This window comes from Rhinichthys klamathensis, unplaced genomic scaffold, assembly GCF_029890125.1.
Source record: "Rhinichthys klamathensis goyatoka isolate OS25496 unplaced genomic scaffold, OSU_Roscu_1.1 h1tg000100l_1, whole genome shotgun sequence".
Classification (NCBI taxonomy): Eukaryota; Metazoa; Chordata; class Actinopteri; order Cypriniformes; family Leuciscidae; genus Rhinichthys; species Rhinichthys klamathensis.
Window position 1 is genome coordinate 909,762 of NW_026606639.1, and position 18,944 is coordinate 928,705.

Consider the following 18,944-nt stretch of genomic DNA (forward strand, 5'->3'; position numbering starts at 1 on the left):
AATTCAAAACTATAGTTTGCCGATATATTTATTATTTATCCATAATACATTCTTGTATTTTGTTGAATAAAATTAAGTAACTGAATATTGATGATAAATTTGATGAGAACATTAACATTTTATATTTATATATAAATAAATATGCAATGCCGTTCAAAAGTTTGGGGTCAGTATTATTTTTAAAAGATTCTTTGAAAAAGTCTATAATGCTCACCAAGGCTGTATTTTTTTCAATCTAAAATACAGTAACAACAGTATTTAAAAACAGTAAAAATACTGTGAAATATTATTAATTTCAAATAACCGTTTTCTACTTTTATATTTTAAAAAGTAATTCCTGTAATGGCAAAGCTGAATGTTCAGCATCATTACTCCAGTCTTCAGTGTCACATGATCTAATATGCTGATATAAACATTATATCAGCATATTAGAGCTCAATAAACATTTCATATTATTATCAATGTTAAAAACAATTGTGCTGCTAAATATTTTTGTGGAAACCATGATAAATTTTTTTTCAGGATTCTTTGATAAATAGAAAGTTCAAAAGAACAGCATTTATTTGAAATAGAAATCCTTTGCAATTTCATAAATGTTTTTACTGTCACTTTTGATCAACTGGTCTTTGCTGAATAAAGTATTCAATTATTATCAAAAGGGCACCTCAAAATTCAAACCATGTGATCAGTGACATGATTCTAAACATGGTGTTTATGAACATTGTTATAAAGACTAACAAAGCCACATCTGTCTGTGTTATAAAGGCCTTATGAATGTAAATTACCGTCACTTTTGGCCCATCTGTCCTTTACAAACCCCTAACAGCTGTCTTGAGGATGCGTTCAAAGCGAGCAAGAAGAATAAATGTCAGTCACACACTTACTCTGTCTTTCATTCTCCTTTGAAAGGCACCTCTCCCTCCCTTCCTCTCTCTCTCTATCTCCTCCCACTCTTTCTTGGTGTAAATGAACAAGTCTCTTATCTCCTCCTGCTCTGAAGATTCAGGAGATTCTAAAGGATGGGGAGGGGAGGAAAGACTCCATCCACTCTTTTCTGTTGCAGATAAACAGTGAACAGTAACATTATGCAAAGGGAATGGAAACTAGAGTGCGCAAATACATTTAATATACTGACTGATCTATAAACAAAAAGGAAAAACAGAAACGTATAGAATCACAGTAAACCTGGGGATGCTGCTGGTATCTCCTGCTGTGTGGTCAGAGGACAGTGAATGACCATCTGGAGACTCGCACTCACTGCTGCATTGTTAAGATCACAGGCCCTCCGCCCCCTCACAAAAATACACTGCATTACACAACAGCACCAGATCTCTCTCCCCCCCCCACACACACACAGACAGAGAGAGAGAAAGAGACAACGGGGACACCATTCTGACATCCTCACAAAAGAGAACTGACCTTAGAAAAACAGAACAACAAGGCAAAAAGAAAAGTTACAAAAAAGAAAAAACAAGAGGAGGAGAGGATGGACATCCATATAGCCTGCTCGCTCTCACAGTTTCAATAGTTAATATATTGCCATATATTAAAGTGCCCCTATTATGCTATTTTAAAGGCTCCTGATTTTGTTTTGAAAGTCTCCTACAATAGGTTTACACGCATCAAAGGTCAAAAAACACTTTCATTTTCTCATAATATACATTGCACATCACCACATTTTTCAATGATTCTCAAAGGACTGGACGGATGAACCAGTCTCTCTAAATCCCTCCTTTCCGAGAGTCTACTCTGCACTGATTGGCCAGATGACCCAGTCTGTTGTGATTGGTCTACTCTTTACAGCGCATGTCGGAAGCTAAACGTCCATTACCATAACTGAACTTCAGCTCTGTCCGGAGGCTTACTCATTCCTCAGCGATTGTATACACTGTAAAGACAGTAACGATGACGCTGATTTTACCATATCAATCCGAGCGATGATGAAACATTGGAAGAACTACTTATTCAACCAAAACCTCCATCGCAAGGATGACTTGAGTAGGACGTTTCTCAGAGATACACTACTCAAAATGCACATGGGGGAACTGTATCAATAACAGTGCATGTGTTAGCTGAGCACTAATGGAAATGACTGATGTAACATTAAAGTTTGTAAAACAAATCTTGCTCCATCCTTGATCTTTATTTAAAGTAGTAAGAACAATGGACGATCTGCATTAATAGAAACAGTTTTAGGTAATAGTGGCCTACAGCTGATTTGCAGGGATTTTTTCAGTAAAACCGTAATGTCAGCCAGAAACTTACACAATATAAAACACAAAAAACTATGTATTTTGAACACCCGGTAGAAAACATATACATCAAATAATTAATACTTATTCATACTTACAGGTTGTGATTCTGAGGAGCAAGTTGGTCCAAATAAAATGGGTGGGTAATACTACAGACCCATCTTTCCAGAACAAGCGTTTTGCGAATCCCGCATTGAACTCCGGTTCAAGTTGTTCGCAGGCGGACAACGTGCAAAATAGGCGGACATTATGCAAATGTCTTTTCTAGTGACGTAGAACCATCACGCAGTGGGATTTGAATTCCTGATGACTCTTTAGGCGGTTCAGAGTCGATTCTTTTGGGATACAATAACTTTATTTATCGTGCACTTTCGACTTTACAACTTTGTAGAACGTTTACAGTCACAGACAGCTATATTACACACTGCAAGAAAGGGCATATTAGAAAAACTATAAAAGGGGCACTTTAACATTTTTGTTCGTACACAGTGTAAAAAAAGAGCAAAATAACAAAAATTCTACATTGGTCTACATAATATTGTAGTATAAGCAATGTAAAAAGACGACGAAATTTCAAACTTGGGGCTGACTCAAGTTAGTTAACATGCTAAAGCTAGCAGCAACATTATAAGAGGACATACGTGACACTATGAAATATTTTGCTTAATTGAAAACTCCAAATCCAAGTAATAAAACAAAACCTGTTGTATCTGAGACATTACCATTCTTTAACAAATCATATACGATATACAGTAGTACAATACATAGTGTAAAAGTAAGTACAGTATATCATTCAAAACAGCTTCTGCGGAAATAAAATAACAGTGTAGAGTAAAAGAATTGATTAATTTAAATAAAAATTGAATAAATTAAAGAGGTAACATAATTAAAGTCACTAAAAAGGGATAGTTCACTTGTATGACTTTCTTCTGTTGATCATAAAAGAAGATATTTTGGGAGAAGCCTCAGTGTTTTTTGTTCATAAAATGGAAGGTCACCAATTTAAAATATCTTCTATTGTGTTCCACAAAAGAATAAAAAGTCATACAGGTTTGAAAAAAAATGAGGGTGAGTAAATAAAAAATAAACACATTTTTTGGGTGAAGTAATTCTTCTTCAAGGTAAATTATGATGACAGACAAGACGAATGGTGCCAATAATTGTGATAATGTCATTAAGTTTAATGATGTAGTGAAAGTTCTCTCTCTGATGCAACATATACTCGCACATAACACAAACAAACACTTCTGCAGTTTTAAATAAGAACATCCAGCTCAATCTCACTCTCACGCACAGTAACTAGAACACTCTAACAAGTATCTTATTGTCTGGAATGGAACAATGAGGTAGCCTAAAAATAAACAGGGAGAATAGACAGAAAAAGCTGAAGTAGACAGAACCAAGACAGAAGAGTGCACACACTCAGAGAGAGCCATATTTTGTCAGTGGCCATATCATCACGGAGATGAAATGAGCAAATTGAGGGAAATAAATGACATTGTCACAGTTCTACAAGGCATTCACTTGAGTTTACATGGACACTGGGCAAAACAAAAACACCTAAAAAATACCTCCTCTCTGAGTCATGGTTTTTCCTGAAGCCAACTCAAAAACCAAACCAAAATACACACACACACTGTATGCGCGGGTCTCGCGGGCAATCAAATGTGCATACAGCCGGCCGTAGTGGGTGGATGAAAGACAGTGCGCTAATGACAAGGTGCTGTGTTCAATTAGTGCTTCAAAGAGTGGAGGGGGGCTTCCTCTTCCTCCGCCCCATACAATTCATCCACAATCAGCACAACCAATCGAAAACATGACAACCTGCTCGCATAGCCAATCACACAATCTGACAATCTGCCAGCACTCTATCCTCGGGAGTTTACAAGCTGCAGCTCTTCTGCCTGTGATGAACAAAGTCTTATTCTCGAATGCTCTCGCATAATGTAAACGCAACAACCATAAAAGATACTGCAATCATTTCAGATAAACAAGTCACTCTTGAGTTCTGCTCTCCAGACGCTGGGTAACTCTCACTAAGTGGGATAAATTAAAAGAAAATTAATTATTTTATAGAAAAGAAAAATCACTCGAGTTCCACTATTCTTCTTCTACTTAATATGTCCTAATAGCACAAGTGTGTGATTTAACAATGAATGTTAAATGAAAGTAGATTAATGTGAGTGTTTTGAAAAGGAGTCACTACAGAACCACTCTTCTTCTTCTTCCTCGACTAATGCTGTAATAGCACAAATGTGTGACTGAACGAAAGTGGATTAATGTGAGTGTTTTGAAAAGGAGTCACTCCAGTTCAACTCTTCTTCTTCTTCTTTGACTAAATATATTGCAGATATGCTCACTGAATATAAACCTAAGAGATCACTCAGATCATTAGGATCACATCAGCTAGAAATACCAAGGGTTCACTCTAAGCAAGGAGAGTCTGCTTTTAGCTATTATGCCAGCCGCAGCTGGAACCAGCTTCCAGAAGAGATCAGATGTGCTCCTACAGAAGTCACATTCAAATCCAGACTCAAAACACATCTGTTTAGCTATGCATTTACTGAATGAGCACTGTGCCACTGTTCGTCCGACTGTTTTTACTGTACTTTATTTTTTATTCTAAACTGTTTTAATTATTCTTATTTGTTTTGATTATTTTAATTTCTTCTATGTAAAGCACTTTGAATTACCATTGTGTATGAAATGTGCTATATAAATAAACTTGCCTTGCCTTGCCTTGCCTAATGCTGTTAGTACTAAATAGTACAAATGTGTGACTGAATGAAATTGGATTAAATGAAAGAAACGCTTTAGGACCGGTTTCACAGACAGGGTTTAGATTAAGCCAGGTTTAGGCCTTCGTTTAATTAGGGCATTTAAGTAGCTTTTATTAACGTGCCTTAGAAAAAAACACTTCTGGTGTGCATCGTAAGACAAAACAATGGCACTGATATATTTTTTGCTTTTAGTTAAAACAGCTCAAACATGCGTTTTAATCTGGGACTAGGCTCAAGCCTTGTCTGTGAAACTGGGGGAATGCATTTAAAAAAAAGCAGTCACTATAGTTGCACACTTCTTAAACTCATAAAACAAAAAAGAATGAAGCTCAAATGTGGAATGAAATGGATGAAAAGAATGTTAATGTTTCACAAAGTTGTCATTCTAGTGCCACTCCTCTTCTTCTGCTTGTACCCTGTCAATCTTATCACGGCAAAACTGTGGTAACAAAGAATGACTGTGGAATTAAAATGGATTAAGTGTCTATGCAACTTGAAAGAGGTGTCACACTCCTACCGTTCTCCTTCTCCTCTCCCATTTTGGTGATGGACTCGGGCAGGCCCAAACTGGCCGCAGTGGGCAAAGCTCCAAGCAATAATGCTAACGAGGGCCGTTTGGTTGGAGAGACTTTCTCTCCATCTCGCTCCTGCTGATAGCCACCTCTATCATCTCCACATACAGCACTGCACAGGTGAGACGCTGCTGCCCTCAGCTCATCGTCCTCTCCTTCATCATCACCAGCAAGGACACCGGATGATGCCAAGGAAATCACATCATCTGGGAAAAGCAAGCGAGAAAATACACATGCATCACAAATTAAGTCTCTCATATAACTGCAGGAACAACAAATAAAAGGTAAACGGAGTATAAAGATGAAAAGAAACTGCTGTATGTATGCAAATAAAGTAAAATTATTTTTGTAATTAAATTATTTAGCTAATTAAAACATGAATGCATTCGCCCTTTGATTTTGATTCACTATGATCCAGCTGACATGGGAAGAAAGTAATTATATAAACTAACACGGCTGACCGCAGCAACACAACATGCACGCACACACACACTATAGAAAAGTGAACACACATGCATGAAAAGGCACTCAGGCACACACACAAACACTCCCACGCTCGCAGTCTTAATTAGCTCCCTCCTGTAATCACTACATTAGAGAGAGATATATCACGCATGGGTTAGCACTGGATCTCTGGATGCGAGTGCTGCTGAACAAGGAACTAATTGGACAGAAACGTAAACAGAATTTCTGCACAAGGGAAGTAACACTCCACTTCCTGAAGAAAACGTTGTGAGAGCAGCAGTTCTCACTAAACAAAGAGAAATTCTGACAACAATATAATCATTTGTTTTAAGCGTCATTCGCCAATAATTGTGGTTCTCATGAAGCAAACCATCTCTATAAAAGTGCTTTCCACACAACAGCCAATCATCACTCTTTGTAAACAAATTCTTACGGTTTTATAAATATGCGCTCCCATCTGAGACAATGCACCATAGACAATCTTTAAGTAAAGCCAAGCATGTTAGTCTCAAAACCTGTTGATGCACAATAAACTGGCCTAGAAATTAGAATACACTTGATAGCTGTACTTGCGAGCCAAGTCTATCCCACATTAAGCTATATTTCTGTATTATAAAATGTTTGTCATTTTGAAATACTGGATACTTAATTTTTTAATAATTGTTCAAATATTTTTTAGATATAAAAATTATATTTAAATATAAATGATTAACAATGATATAAAAAGGTTGATATTTCATGGAATACTTAAAACATTCCATGTTTTTAAGGTCACCAGGAGTTTTTTTTTTTGTGTGTGTGTGTGTGTATTGCATTGGTTAAAAATGTTACCCTCACATTAAGAAACGATATACATTACCATTCAAAAGTTTGGGGTCAGTACAATTGTTTAAACAAAAAATAAATTAATATTTTTATTCAGCATGAAAGCATTAAGTTGAGTTAAATCATTTAAATTGTTTTCAAATATTACTATTTTAGATAAATGCTTTATATTCTTGAAATATTCCAGAACAAATTCATCAAAGTTTCCACAAAAATATTAAGCAGCACAACCGTTTTTATCTGTGATAAGTAATGTTCCTTGAGCATCATATCAGCATATTAGAATGATTTCTGAAGAATCACATGACACTGAAGACTGAAGGTAATGGCTGCTGAAAATTCAGCTTTGCCATCACAGGAATAAATTATATTTATTTACACTGATTTTACGGATTTTTTCATCAAATAAATGAGCCTTGGTGATGGTGAACATAAGAGACATTAAAAAATCTTACTGACACAAACTTAGGAATGCTAGTGCAAGTGTGAACTTGAAAAAAAACATGTTTCTGTGTAACAATCTTTCTGCGGGATTGTGTGTGAATACTATACCTTCTCTGGAACAGGATGCATAAAATCCCCTGGCTTTGGGCCTGCAGCTCTCCAGCTCGACTTCAATCTCATCCTGATAGCCACAGATTTCACCTGCAGAGCACATACACGTGTGTGTTCAAACACCCATGATGAAAATTTGAGCATAAACTCTGTCTAAATGTTTCAAGGTACCTTCAATATCATCAACTTTTTTTGAAAGCTCCAGCTCAATCTGTGGAAGAATTCATCAGAGAAAATAATTGGTCTCACTGTGTGAAAGCACATATTGACAGAATGGCTGATTTTAAATGTTCATAATTCTAAATAAAAGTGTGATTCGTGACCTGTTTTAGCTTTAGCTTCTTAATTCCAGCCGTGTAAGAGGGCGGGTCGCACTCCTGGTCCAGATCCACCTTCATGAACTCCTCAATAGTCAGCTCACTAGTGGGCGTGTCCTCAAATTCATTCAGCCTTTCAATCAAACACACCGGGGGTCAAAGCATACAATAGCAAACCCGGGCCTAAATTCAAAGCCTCAGAAAGAAACTGCAAAACCAAAATCCAGGAATAGCACCAATTATATAATATGAATGATACTGTGACATATTACGCATAACTGAGCACAGCTTGTGGTCATACTGTGATTATTTTAAGACAAAACACACCTTTTCCTCAGTGTGGCCTCACAGACTTTTACCACGCTGATCACTTCCTTAATTGTGCGACGGAACTCATGCATACGGGCAGCAACCAAGAGCGCTATAGGGAACACAAATACACAACTTTAAGTAGATCATACACACTTTCACTTCGAGAGAGAGAGAGAAGGAGAGAGGACAGATAGTCAAATATGAAACATTAATAGGCCTTCAGAAAAGTGTGTCCACTGTACCTGCCCCCTACTGATTCACCTCAGGCAGAACAAACAGACATTTAATGCACCTGCAATACTGCAGAACCCCTGATGCCTGTTTCACTCTGATTCATTAAAGAAACATGAAGAGCCAGATGCACTTCTGAACTACCTGACAAACTAAAGAATGTCCAACTCCAGAAAGCATGCAAGCATGTAAAAGATACTGAAGAATTTCAGAGCTTAATGATCCCTACAAGATTAACTAATTTAAAAATAACATCATGGTTCACTGCCATTCTCTAAAATTATTGTACTGCTTAAAGAAACAAAATGACAATACATTTATTTTTTTTACTACGATGCTATCAGTGCCATCAAAATGACTGAATTTACATTTCAAATACACATATAATCATCATTACGCCCCAATTCACTAATTCATAATCTCATTCCAAAGACGTATTTTGTAGTACGTTATTCACATTTTTATGAATAAGCCAGGAAAAATATTTCCATGTAATTTTTTGTAGTTTTTGTAATAGTATTTCCTGCATTTGGAGGCAAAATTTACTATAACTATTAGTTGAGCAGTGACACAGTTTACCCTGAAAACACTACAACTACAGTACATTTGCTTGTCATTGTTTTATAAAGTGGAAATTCACCAATATGCATCATGTACTCTACCGTTCAGAAGTTTTTTTTTAAAAGAAATTAATACTTTTCATTCAGCAAGGACACATTAAATTGATCAAAAGTGACAGTTAAGACATTTACGATGTTATAAAAGATTTACATTTCAAATAAATGCTGTTCTTTTGGACTTTATCACGGTTTCCACAAAATATTAAGCAGCACAACTGTTTTCAACATTGATAATAATAAGAAATGTCAACTGAGTAGCAAATCAACATATTAGATAGTTTTCTGAAGGAATATGTGGCAAGCAGGGCGGGGCCGAGAGCCGTGGGAACGGGGCGAGGCCTGATCCTCTCTCGTCTTGCACTGTTGTCACTCCTCCTTTTATCTTTCTGGAGATCCTCCGGGAGACTCGAGACCGGTGTGGAGCGCAGGTGATATTAGCGCTCTTTAGCACTGACGCCACCGGCCTCGCTCCATTCCCACGGCTCTCGGTCCCGCCCTGCTTACCACAGTATAAATTACATTTTAAAATATATTAAAATAGAAAACATATAGTAATATTATTACATACTATCAATGTTTTAACTGTATTTTTGATACAAAAAAATGCAGCTTTGTTAAAGCCTTTTTCAAAAACATTACAAATCCCAAAATTTAGAACAGCAGTGAATATTTTTAGATATATATATATATATATATATATATATATATATATATATATATATATATATATATCCTGCCATTCAGAAAATGTACTTTGTCATGTAAACAACAAGAATATAAATGCTTTTCAATTTTCTCATTAGCATCTCTCAATCACAGACAGCTGTATCTGATGAGTCCTTTCTAAATACATGGTCTAAGTTGTGACAGATTAAAGGGGCAACACATTCTACCCCACTCTCCACTGCATGTCAGCTGTATCTAACTGACCGCTATCTTGGGCTCAGGTTCATGTTAAGTTAAAAAAAAACAGCAGTTTCCTCCTCTACTGTTTAACCCTGCAGGATATCAAATCAATCTGTGTTTCAGCTACTAGATGAGGGCTATTCAACAAGCTTGAGGCATTCATCACACTCAGCAGTCCTCTCTGCCACTCAGTTTATCTTCATTCTGGGACTTTCTCACATTCTTTCAGTCTCTGCCTTTCTTTCTCAAGTCTCTGATCTCTCGCAGCGAAACAAACTCTTTTAGGCTCATGCTTCCTCTTTTCTCAGCACTGCTCCTGAAAGATTAATGGGAGATTCATTATTCAGGTTATGCAGAGAAGGGGTGGGGGGGCAGAGAAAATCATGCTGAGAGGCAGGAGTCATCAGTTATTCTAAAAACTTATTACTGAAAACTCAAACTTCACAGCCTGTGTAAAGCTTACACAAGACTGAAAGTGCAAGAAAATAAAAATGACATTGATGAACATGCATCAGAATTTAGCTGCACTGCATCTCTGAGGCAATTTACAGTGCCAAAAAATATCAGACCTCAGTGAGAGTGAGAAGGCTGACACTTTTTTTAAGGAATCATTCTCTCTCTTTCATTAAAACCGATTGGTGATTTGGGAACCACTTCAAATGCGTGACCTGATCTAATTACAGATTTTGACAGATCTAACTATCTTAAAATGTTTCCTACGACAGATATAAAACTTTCAGTTCTGGAAGGGGTTTCTAGAGCGTGCATTCCAACTGTGGATGGATGTTTCAGCGATGGTGCATGCGTTTTTGCGCATCTAACAAAGCAACCCTTCACTAGCTCACATCATTAAAGAGGTCGCACCGTTAGGGGAGGGTTGCCATGGTTACCTGCTCCGCAGAGGCCTGAAGGTCTTCGTCCCGTGTGCATCCAGTCTCTCTTCATCCTCTGCAGGAGACGCAGTGCCGTCATCGAAACCTCGTGGCTCTTCTCTCCAAATTCCAGCATTTGCGCAAAGCGCGGGATATAAAGACACGGATCTGTACGGAAAAAAATTCTGAATTACAAAGCTAGACAGGTATATCCAGACTTTCTCAAACACTGTTGGATTTTCAGTTCAATAACGATCGGTGTCAAATCTAACGTTTAAAGCTGCTAATGAGTGGTATGTGAGGGTTTGTGCAAGATATCCTTTATTGGACACAATTTTACACCCTTGCCTTACAATCTTAAAGTGCTAATACTGTGGCTCATAACCACCGATGAGTGTTCAGTTCAAAGGCTTTTAATAAACTTGAATTTCACTGTTGATAATACAACAAATATCATATTTATACTCACATCCAATACTATACAACTCATACAGAGAATCTCCATTATTAAGCTTTAGCCAACAACAAGATGTTTCTCACACCATCAAAATTGATTTAATGGGAGAAACATGACAGTTCGAGGGACTTTTCCAATATTCTGACAGTTTTCCAATAATACTTATAAGGCACTGTGTGGAAAACACAAAAGTCTTCTAGCTCTAACAAAGTATCAGCAAATCTTTTATTTAATCCAATGATTCCCAATCAAGGATATGTGTAATGCAGGGGGTACTTAATCAGGCTCCATGGGGGTGATTTTGATTTGTTAAAAACTACAAAACAAAAATGACATTAAAATTATGGCTGTAAAAAATGTTTTAATTAAATAAATCTCAGATTTTAATGGTAATAAGACTACAGAAAGATGACGATTTTACACATCTCTCAATCTTCTACACAAGAATACAATGTTTTCCTAGTTTCTACCCATCAAACACTTCAGTCAATCAAATCAATATCAGTTTTTAAATAACAGGTTCACTAAAATTCTTCAGTTTGAGGGGCCGCTATATATTTGGGTCTATTTTCACCAATAATACTAACTGCTTTAGTTTGAAAACGTGTGTGTGTGTGTGTGTAATGTGTACAAACATGTATGCACTGTATGCATGCATGTGTGTGTATATATATATATATACACAGTGTAATATATATATATATATATATATATATATCTGTGTGTGTGTGTGTGTGTGTGTGTGTGTGTGTGTGTGTGTGTGTGTGTGTGTGTGTGTGTGTGTGTGTGTGTGTATGTGTATATGGGACCCAGGAGGAATAGACTTTTGACCACTGCAGTGGACACTATATTTTAGTGAATTTCTCTGACAGCAAACATGTCACGGTTTTAAATCTGTATGTCCTGTAAAGAGCTCATTTTCAAATTGTTTGTCATAAATCAACATCTCTGGAAAATGATATGGGGTTTCTAATCAAAATATGACTTTCAGTTACAAAACAGGGCATTGATTTCATACATGTCCACTGTGGACATCAGGACTTAAATCATGTTTATCAGGCATTTTGGAGACACAACAAGTGAATAGGGAAATATATTATATATCAATATTCCTATCTATGACATTAGATATTATTATAAAATGTTGAAAAATCTTTACTCACATTATTACACTTCTTTTTTCATTACATGTTGCCCCAAGAACACATTAATATGCTAATACAGTGTATACATTGTATTGAATGGGAATGGCATTTATGGACATGTTTACACGCATATTGCATGAAGTAAAATGGTGTATCAATTCTTTCCATGATATCTTTCATAACATAGTTGAGAATCATCTTTACACAAAGTTTGGTTAAAAAAATCCTGAAACTTAAAAATGTATTGGTGAATGGAAAAGAAAATCCAATTTTTTTGCCTATACATGCCATTCCTTGTCATTGTATTTTTTTAAGTCCTGGTGTCCACTACAGTGGACATAGATTAACATATGAATAAAATATAATTTTTCAAAAATGTTTTTTTCCCCCCATTTGTTTCTTATACTCTTAATGTAAAGACATGGTAAAAAATACTAAATAAATAAAAAATTCTGGGTCTACTTATTTGTGATATGTGTGTGTGTGTGTGTGTGTGTGTATATACAGTATACACATTCACAAATATATTCAGTAAGGGTACTTGGCCTTACTGATGGGACTGTGGGGATACACTCTGATCTAATCCCCACTACATATGTTCACATAAGCCGCTTAGATCTGTCTGTGCGGGTAAAAGAAGAGACCGGGAGAGAGAGAGAGAGAAGCCTCATTCTGCGCGAGGACTTTATTGGGAATACGGATAGCAGTCGTGCGCACTACAGTATTTCCACAAGTCCAGCCCTCGTCCGGTTTCTGACTCCGTCACGACAGGAGCAGTAAAACTTTTGACATCGCTTTGAGTCGAAGCAGCTGTATGATGAAAACAAACCAGCGCATAAAATACAGAATTTGAGGTAAGAACACGCAAGATTTTTCACTGGTTGCACAAGTATAACAGTTCAGCGTGACGTAAACGTTACGTTTACAGAACGCATCTGGTTTGTAACAGAATCTGCAGCGCGCGAGTTTAAATGTATCGCTCGATATTTGAATACTAATACAATGCATACAAAATAATGGATATATATTTAGTGTTAGAACTAAGTTGTGTGTGAGTGTAAATAACAAAACATATTGACGAACGAAATAAACGACGCGTACTGACGAACTTCGAATTTGATGCGCAAAAACACAAATATATTTTACTTGACTCGGATCATTAAAGGAGACGGTAAGATTGTAAAGTTATGTAGGTTACATGACGAATTAAAAACCAACATCACAGCACAGTCCACAGAGAGCCATTTACGCAGGGTTGCCAGACCCCACAAGAAAAGGAAGCAATCTGTTTTGGACGAATATTTTCAATAAATTTAAATCCTTTTAGAAGAAAAATAAAATTCACTATTTCACATATACATGTACATATTCACATATATATATACTGCGAATAATCACAAAAACAACATGAATAACCATGTGTAAAAATCCCAGACAAGAGTTGCTTATAATAGCCGGACATGGCAACACAGAATTTACAGGAGGGATGGAGACAACCCTCCTCTGCCGACGTCAGACGATAGAGAGAGAGCTCGAGAGCTCAAAATAAACTCAAACTTCATCATTCTGTGTGGACACAACAGAGGAAAGGTCCGCTTGCCGTTAAGACTACAGACTCTATTTTATATATATATATTTCTTGTGTTATTCCTAAGTGATTTTAAACCGATTTGGATTGGATTTTCGGTGTGGGGTGGGAGAGTATGTGATTAGGGAAAAGAGGATGGCATCTATGAAATAATCCTTAAAATCCCAAATATTTATGTGACCGTTTAAGGACAGTCGAGCTGCTTTTGTTTCCAAGGACAATACGCAATATTATTTAGGAATACCACGGACCACGGTTGTAGCTGATTTTTTTTTTTATATATACAAAACAAAAACTTTTTATTTTTTTGTTCTGATGCCCGCTGCGCCGGAATGCAGGCTGTCCCATCATGGCCGGATCATGAAATGCGTGACTTTTATACTCTTGCTCCCCGAAACGTTAAAGAAGTTGAAGCGGACAAACAAGCACCCCGGCAGGTTGTCTGTGTGCTATAACATCTTATCTCTTTCCCTGAAGAAAAGGATGGCAGCGGAATTGTACCCCGTGAACGATCACGCCACGGTGCAGAAGAACGGGACCGTGATGCTGAGTCTGCCCGAGAAGAAGAGCGCAGAGCCGGTCGCGCAGACCACCGCGTGCACCGCGACCACACCGACCACAGAGCAAAACATCAACAACAACAACGTGGAGGTTCCCAGCTGGCACTCCGCGCACCCGACGTTACGAGAGAGGCAAGACATTAAATCAAGTTATGATACATAATGTCTGAGCATTTATTACATTTGTATAGTTTTAAGGAAAGTTATTTAAAAAAAAAGTTACACACAAATATATAGTGATCAAATATTTTGATAAATGTTCAGATATTATTCATTTAGTTTAGTATAAGATAAGATAATTAAGGCAAGTAATAAAGAACATTAAAAGATACTCATTATATAATTTAATTAATGTTTAGATATTATATTATTTTCTTTTAAATTAAATATTTAAATATATTTTATTTATTAATACACCAAGGCTAAATTTAATTTTTTACTTTATGCAGAAATGCACTTATGTTCAATAATGAACAAATGGCAGATGTTCATTTCATTGTTGGTCCCCCCGGCGAATCGGAAAGGGTCCCGGCACACAAGGTGAGTCCACACACACACACCTCTCCCCTAACCTGTCCCCTACAATAACCACAACATTATTTTGGATGTCTCCCAAATCGAACAAACCTGATTCAACCCAACAGCTTATCAGTGGACCTGAAATAGGTGTCAGATAAGGGAGACATCCAGTAAATGCTTGGGAAAAGAGATAAAACGCTGATGGATTGCCTCTTCTCCCTATCTCAGTATGTGCTGGCGGTGGGGAGCTCTGTTTTCTGTGCCATGTTTTACGGGGATCTCGCGGAAGCGGACTCTGATATCCATATTCCAGATGTGGAACCCGCTGCGTTTCTCATCCTGCTCAAGTAAGACTCACTCACTAATCACATCCGGGCATTAATAACAGGGCAACTCGGCTTTCATGCCAAGCAGCACAGATGGGTTCACCAAGGCCCCGACAGTGATGTCTTGGTTTAAGAGTCGCCCTCTTATTTCAGTGCTATTCAAGATCGGTTATTGGATTGTGAATGATCCCGAGAAAGTTGGAAGTCACTATTTAAAGCAGTAGCAATGTTAAACACATCGGTTTTGGTGAAGTATGAACTAGCTGTTTTATTCTCTTCATATGGAAGAACATCTGCACTCAAAATGGACAATTTATTATGGAATATTGCAGTGTTTATTAAAAATGATTTATATGAGCACATTCTTATATTTTTTAATGAAAGTGCCCTCATAATCTTCAATCAAAATAACTTCCACCCCCTTAAAACCACATCTATTCTCTGATGATGTGTTTACTGACACAAGAGCAGAACAAACTGTCACTCAGAAGAGATCATAGCAATAGCAAACGATAATGATTCAACGATTCATTCAATTCCAGAGGAACGAAATCAAGTCCCGTCCTACATTTCTTTTTCATTCGAGAAGCCATTTCACTCGGCTATACGTCACAATAGGGAAGAATAGACGATTGCAACTTCAGTTTCATGTGGACTTTAAAGTTTACCCTAACCTTACTATCTTCCTCTTCTTCATCAGATACATGTACAGTGATGAGATAGAGCTGTCGCCCGACACAGTTCTGGCTACTCTCTACGCTGCCAAAAAATACCTGGTGTCTGCTCTGGCTCGCGCATGTGTGGGTTTCCTCGAGACGAGCCTGGAGGCACGAAATGCGTGCGTTCTGCTATCTCAGAGTCGGCTGTTTGAGGAGCCGGAGCTCACTCAGAGGTGCTGGGAAGTGATCGACGCCCAGGCAGAGCTTGCGCTGCGCTCCGAAGGTTTCTCTGAAATTGACCTGCCCACACTGGAAAGCATCTTACACAGGGAAACGCTGAACGTGAAGGAGGCGGTGGTGTTCCAGGCTGTCCTGGGATGGGCCGATGCAGAGTGTCGGAGACAAGACTTGAGCCTCACGTCACAGAACCAGCGCTCCGTGCTGGGAAAGGCGTTGCACCTTGTGCGCCTGCCTTCCATGACACTGCAGGAATTTGCGGATGGAGCCGCGCAATCGAACATTTTAACCCTTGAGGAAACGCACAGCATCTTTCTCTGGTACACGGCTGCTACGAAACCTTCGCTAGGATTCCCGGATGCATCCAGAAAGGGGCTGGCGGCGCAACGCTGTCACCGGTTCCAGTCATCCGCCTACCGAAGCAACCAGTGGCGCTACCGCGGGCGCTGTGACAGCATCCAGTTCGCCGTGGACAAGCGAGTGTTTATCGCCGGACTTGGTCTGTACGGCTCCAGTGGGGGGAAGGCGGAATATAGCGTTCGAATTGAACTAAAGAGACAGGGATTGCTTCTGGCACAAAACCTGACCAAATTTGTGTCGGATGGTTCTAGCTCAACGTTCCCTGTGTGGTTCGAGCACCCAGTACAGGTGGAGCAGGATGCTTTCTACACAGTTAGCGCTGTTCTTGATGGGACCGAGCTAAGTTATTTTGGACAGGAAGGAATGACAGAAGTCCAGTGTGGGAAAGTTACCTTCCAGTTTCAGTGTTCCTCTGACAGTACTAATGGGACAGGGGTGCAGGGGGGACAGATTCCGGAACTGATATTTTATGCATGAGTACTCGGACTGACCCATTAATGAACAGCAGGGGGATTTTTCCTCTCAAATAACTGCCTTCATTCACATCAGCTACGAGACACTCCTAGAAGAGAAACGACGTCCTCTGATCTGATTTTATGTCTCACAAATAATGGAATGCTGCCCATTCTTATTTATTTCTTTAAACATATTGTTTTAAAAAACACACTTTAATTTAAGCCTATTTTCTTTCTAATTATTCATAATCTGCCTATATACAGTGGGGCAGTTTGCACTTGAAACTAGACAGCTTTTCCTCTGTCTTGTTGTTTAATTGTTATTTGTTGACAGCTTGATACTGAGTGACCTGAAAAAATCATAAAACATTGTTTTCTATTCATCAAACAATTTTTCCTTTTCTTTGGTCTTGTGTACAGTTATGATAATACTTGTCTTTACGGTTTAAATCAGGGTAAAATATACCCTTAAAGAGATCACCCACAAATGAATATTTACTCACCCTCATGTCATTCCAAACCTGTATGATTAATACTTTCCTTCAGCAAAACACAAAGGAGGATATTTTAAAGAATGTTTAATCTGGTTTTTTGTCCGTATAATGAAAAGTCAATGTGGTCCAAAACAACATTATTTGGGCCATAGAAAACAGACACATTTCCAAATATCTTCCTTTTAGTTCCAGAGACAAAAGTAAGTCATACAGGTTTGGAATGACATAAGGGGGAGGAAAAGACAACAACAGTTTGCTTTGTATTGTTGCTTGAAAGCAACTGACGACCAAACATTGCACAAATCAATCCAGTGTTCAATTCAGGTTTTACATTTGCAGTTTCACAGCACCCTCTGGGTATTAACAGCAGCACTACACTGACCCATTCACATACTCACACAGTACAGTACCAGTTCAATTTGTGTGAACCGAAAAGCATCATGGGAAAGGGCAAAATCACTTGTTTGTGATATCTGATGCTTACCAATAGCTGGTGCGTTGATGCACAGCTCCCTGGCTAAAACGAGGAAGGTTTTTCCCAAAACATACACGTTCACCTAGGGCAAGAAAGAAAGAGTGAGACACAAATTTGTGGTTGAGCACAAAGAGAAACAGACAATGGGAATATATAACAGAGAATAAGAGAACGAGATAAGATAGAGCGAGGAGGATGAATAAAGGGACAAGACGACTGTAATAACGCTGTGTATTTTAACAGATGCAGAAGGTTGCAGAGTTCATAGCTCTGGGGTTTGGATGCATACCAGCATCACCACAGTCTTCACTTTCTCACAAACTTTATATCTGTGTCTTATCCTTGAGGATGAACTACAATAACAGAATATTTCATAAAACAAGCTTTAAACATCATATAACTCAACACTTATCTTCTTGGACCACCTTAATAATGATTTAAAAAAAAGATATCCATAAAGAATGATTTCACATGCACAAACACAGACACCCTATTTCTTCCATCTGGGCCCCACAGCATTAAAGGGGAATCTTTTTTGGTTGATGTCAGAGGTCACGACCACTGAAAAGTAGGATGGCCCTCACACACTCCTGACCTGAAAGGGGCGGCAACAGCCTTATGCCTCAAAAGAGCTCCTCTGTCTGGGAGAGAGCAAAGGAATTTATGGGTCCTTTCTCTGGTAAAATCCCCTAATGACTCAAATACCGCAGTGGACAGGGTCTGCGTGTTAGCGTGTGGGGCAGGGAAGGAGTTTAATAGGACAGCTGGGAGGGTAAAAATATAAAACGGCCACACCAGCTGGAAGAAAATGGCTTTCACACACTAATACATGCACAATTTATAAATAACTGGGATCAAAAGTCTTGGATTGATAGTGAAACTGCATATGATATTTGCATTATGTTCTTATTTAATAAACTGTTCTTTCATAATTATATCAGCATAAGAAATATACATAGTGA

General features: G+C 38.0%; 2 protein-coding genes across 2 annotated transcripts in view; one reads left to right on the top strand and one right to left on the bottom strand.

Moving 5' to 3' along the window:
- brf1a (BRF1 RNA polymerase III transcription initiation factor subunit a) overlaps positions 1-18,944 on the bottom strand; it is a 51,299-nt gene that overhangs the window by 16,353 nt on the left and 16,002 nt on the right. The window contains exons 6-12 of the mRNA XM_056253000.1: positions 17,992-18,064; positions 10,726-10,875; positions 8,094-8,187; positions 7,773-7,899; positions 7,621-7,660; positions 7,447-7,539; positions 5,550-5,810 (exon numbers count right to left, since the gene is read on the bottom strand). Coding sequence (XP_056108975.1) covers positions 5,550-5,810; positions 7,447-7,539; positions 7,621-7,660; positions 7,773-7,899; positions 8,094-8,187; positions 10,726-10,875; positions 17,992-18,064 — 838 coding nt within the window. The remainder of the gene's footprint in view (positions 1-5,549; positions 5,811-7,446; positions 7,540-7,620; positions 7,661-7,772; positions 7,900-8,093; positions 8,188-10,725; positions 10,876-17,991; positions 18,065-18,944) is intronic.
- Positions 14,029-17,420, top strand: btbd6a (BTB (POZ) domain containing 6a). The gene is made up of 4 exons (XM_056253001.1): positions 14,029-14,589; positions 14,907-14,997; positions 15,205-15,323; positions 16,003-17,420. Exons 1-4 carry the CDS (start codon positions 14,213-14,215, stop codon positions 17,033-17,035), a joined length of 1,620 nt encoding a protein of 539 aa, XP_056108976.1. The 5' UTR covers positions 14,029-14,212; the 3' UTR covers positions 17,036-17,420.